This window comes from Laccaria bicolor, genomic scaffold (genome assembly GCF_000143565.1).
Source record: "Laccaria bicolor S238N-H82 LACBIscaffold_20 genomic scaffold, whole genome shotgun sequence".
Taxonomy (NCBI): Eukaryota; Fungi; Basidiomycota; class Agaricomycetes; order Agaricales; family Hydnangiaceae; genus Laccaria; species Laccaria bicolor.
The window spans coordinates 448,330-450,649 of NW_001889891.1; the positions used below are offsets into that span (position 1 = coordinate 448,330).

At 49.0% G+C, this 2,320-nt stretch overlaps 1 protein-coding gene across 1 annotated transcript; it reads left to right on the top strand.

Moving 5' to 3' along the window:
• Positions 1–86: 86 nt before the first annotated feature.
• On the top strand, positions 87–434 carry LACBIDRAFT_329204 (uncharacterized protein; the record flags this gene model as incomplete). The annotated part of the gene is made up of 1 exon (XM_001883248.1): positions 87–434. One exon carries the CDS (start codon positions 87–89, stop codon positions 432–434), a length of 348 nt encoding a protein of 115 aa, XP_001883283.1.
• Between the last annotated feature and the right edge of the window lie 1,886 nt (positions 435–2,320).

The window sequence follows — 2,320 nt, forward strand, 5'->3', positions numbered from 1 at the left end:
AATTAACCGGACCTTCAAGCACTAGAGGAGCAGGTTACTGAGCAGATAAAAGTTGCAGAGGAGGAAGGAGAAGCCACTGAGGTGCCATGCACCATTTACAGCCCAACAATGTCCTCGTTAACACCCCCAGGGCCCTCTTCAACATTGTCACAACCTCCGCCAAAGTCACCACGACCCTTGTCAACATCACCATGGCCCTCGACAATAGCTTTGCAGTCCACAGTGATAACACAAGTGTCTATTCCAACGGCTTCATGGCTCTTGCCAACAGAATCATGGTCCTCATCAACAACACCCTACGTCCCCAATTCGGCTCACAATCTTCACCAAGGACCTTCAATTCTGGTTCCACGGTCAGATCCGCTTCCTCACTCATTCCCTATGGTGATATATCAGCCTCCAACTTCCCTTTCCTCAAAGGGACAATGCTCTAAGCACTCGGTATTCTGTAATCCATTCCGCTCCCTTTCAACTGCCCCAAAACAACCATCAGAAGTTCATCCACAGCGCTTTCTGCCCTTGCTTGTCAGCTCTCCTACAACCCATCCTTTCCAACAGCAACCACACAACACATCACCAACACCCTCTGAATCACACCACATTCAAATTCCATTGAATACTCAGCCCTCGGTCATCCTCATTTTCCACATGCCTACAAAAATCAGCCAGATGAGGTCTTTGCAGTGCTAAAGCACACTAACGCTGCTCGTCACTCGTGCAGCTCAACTTCGACTCACACAAGTGTCATGAGGCAATCAGGGAATTCGAAGGACAACATGAAGGTTGGGGGGGTTGACAAGCAGGTTATGGGGACAATAGAAATTGCAGCTGAGGGAGAAGGGGCCACCATGGTGCCATGCACTCATTCACCCCCTGTTCAATCAACTCATTTCCCAGGTAATGCTGCCAGAGAGCTCATGATGATGATGGCAAGGACACCATCTCTGTCTTTGACATTGCAGTCCATGCCAATGTCGTTGTGGTCCTCATCAACAACGTTGCAGCCTTCCTCAATGGTGTTGCGGCCCTTGTTAGCAGTGCTGAGGCCCTCGTCAACAAAATCATGGCCTTTGTCAACAACATGAGCACCTGCCAAAACATCACCTCCTTCCCAACGACAATCACCCAACTTTCCTTTGGATTATATTGCTTCAGACGCTTTTCAACTCTGCCAAGATGACCAGTCGTCATTTGAAGAGTCACCCTCACCAGTTGTGGCTGACAACACAGGCGACACATCCTCATCGATGCACAACACCCCTTCACGTCCGTCACCTGCCCTGTTGCATGACCTTTGTTGAGGCCAGACAGCTATCTGTGCACATCCTCCTATGCATTTCTTTCCACAGCGACGATGTTCATCCCTACTGCCTCTCTCCTGTCGACTACAACATTTTGGTGGCCAACAACCATTGAGATTGCAGCCAAGCAGTCCCATGACTCCCCAATCCACTGATCAATATTCGTCATTGTCAACATCAACTCTCATGGCCGAACATAGGGGATGCATGCCTTCAGTAACGCTCAACACGCACATGCCCTCTCTGGCCTACCATCCATGCCCAGAGACACAAGACAAGCAGGTACAGACTGAGGCATTGCCATTACCAGGTGTTTTCACAATCAGCAAAGAAGACTGCCCAACATCTTTGATGCTCGACATAACACCAACTGACTCTGGACCATACCCCACTCGGGTTCTGTTGAATAACCAATCTTCCAACATTGCCCTTGAACAGTGTTCACCACCGACCACTGTAAATTGTTTGGACAAAGTCTTTATACCGCTGGACTGCACCATTGCTGCTCAACATGCTTGCAGCTCAACATTGACTCACACTAGCAACATGGGGCAGGGGCTCTTAGCACAGGGGCAGCTGGGGAATTCAAAGGGTAACAAGAAGGGTATAGGGCTTAATGAGCAGGTTGCCGGGGAGATAGAAAGTGTAGTTGAGGGACAACAAGTCGCTGAGGGATCAGAACTTGTTGCGGTGCTGGCAAGAACATTGTCTTTGTCAACAGCTTTGCGGCCCACATCAACAGCACCTCACAACTTCAATCCTGCTTTCTTTTCGACCACTCCAACCTCGTCATCACCAATCACAGTTGACAACACAAGCAATACCTCATTGTCAATGTACAACAGCCATTCAATCTCACTTTCTGCCCCATCACGTGATTACCACCAATACTTGGGGTCACTTCATGCACGCCCTCCTACACCATTTTCCCCAAAGCAACAATGCTCCCTCCTCTCACCTCCCTTTTGTCAACCTATCCTCAATAATGACTTCACTGATTTTGACTGTGACTTCGATTT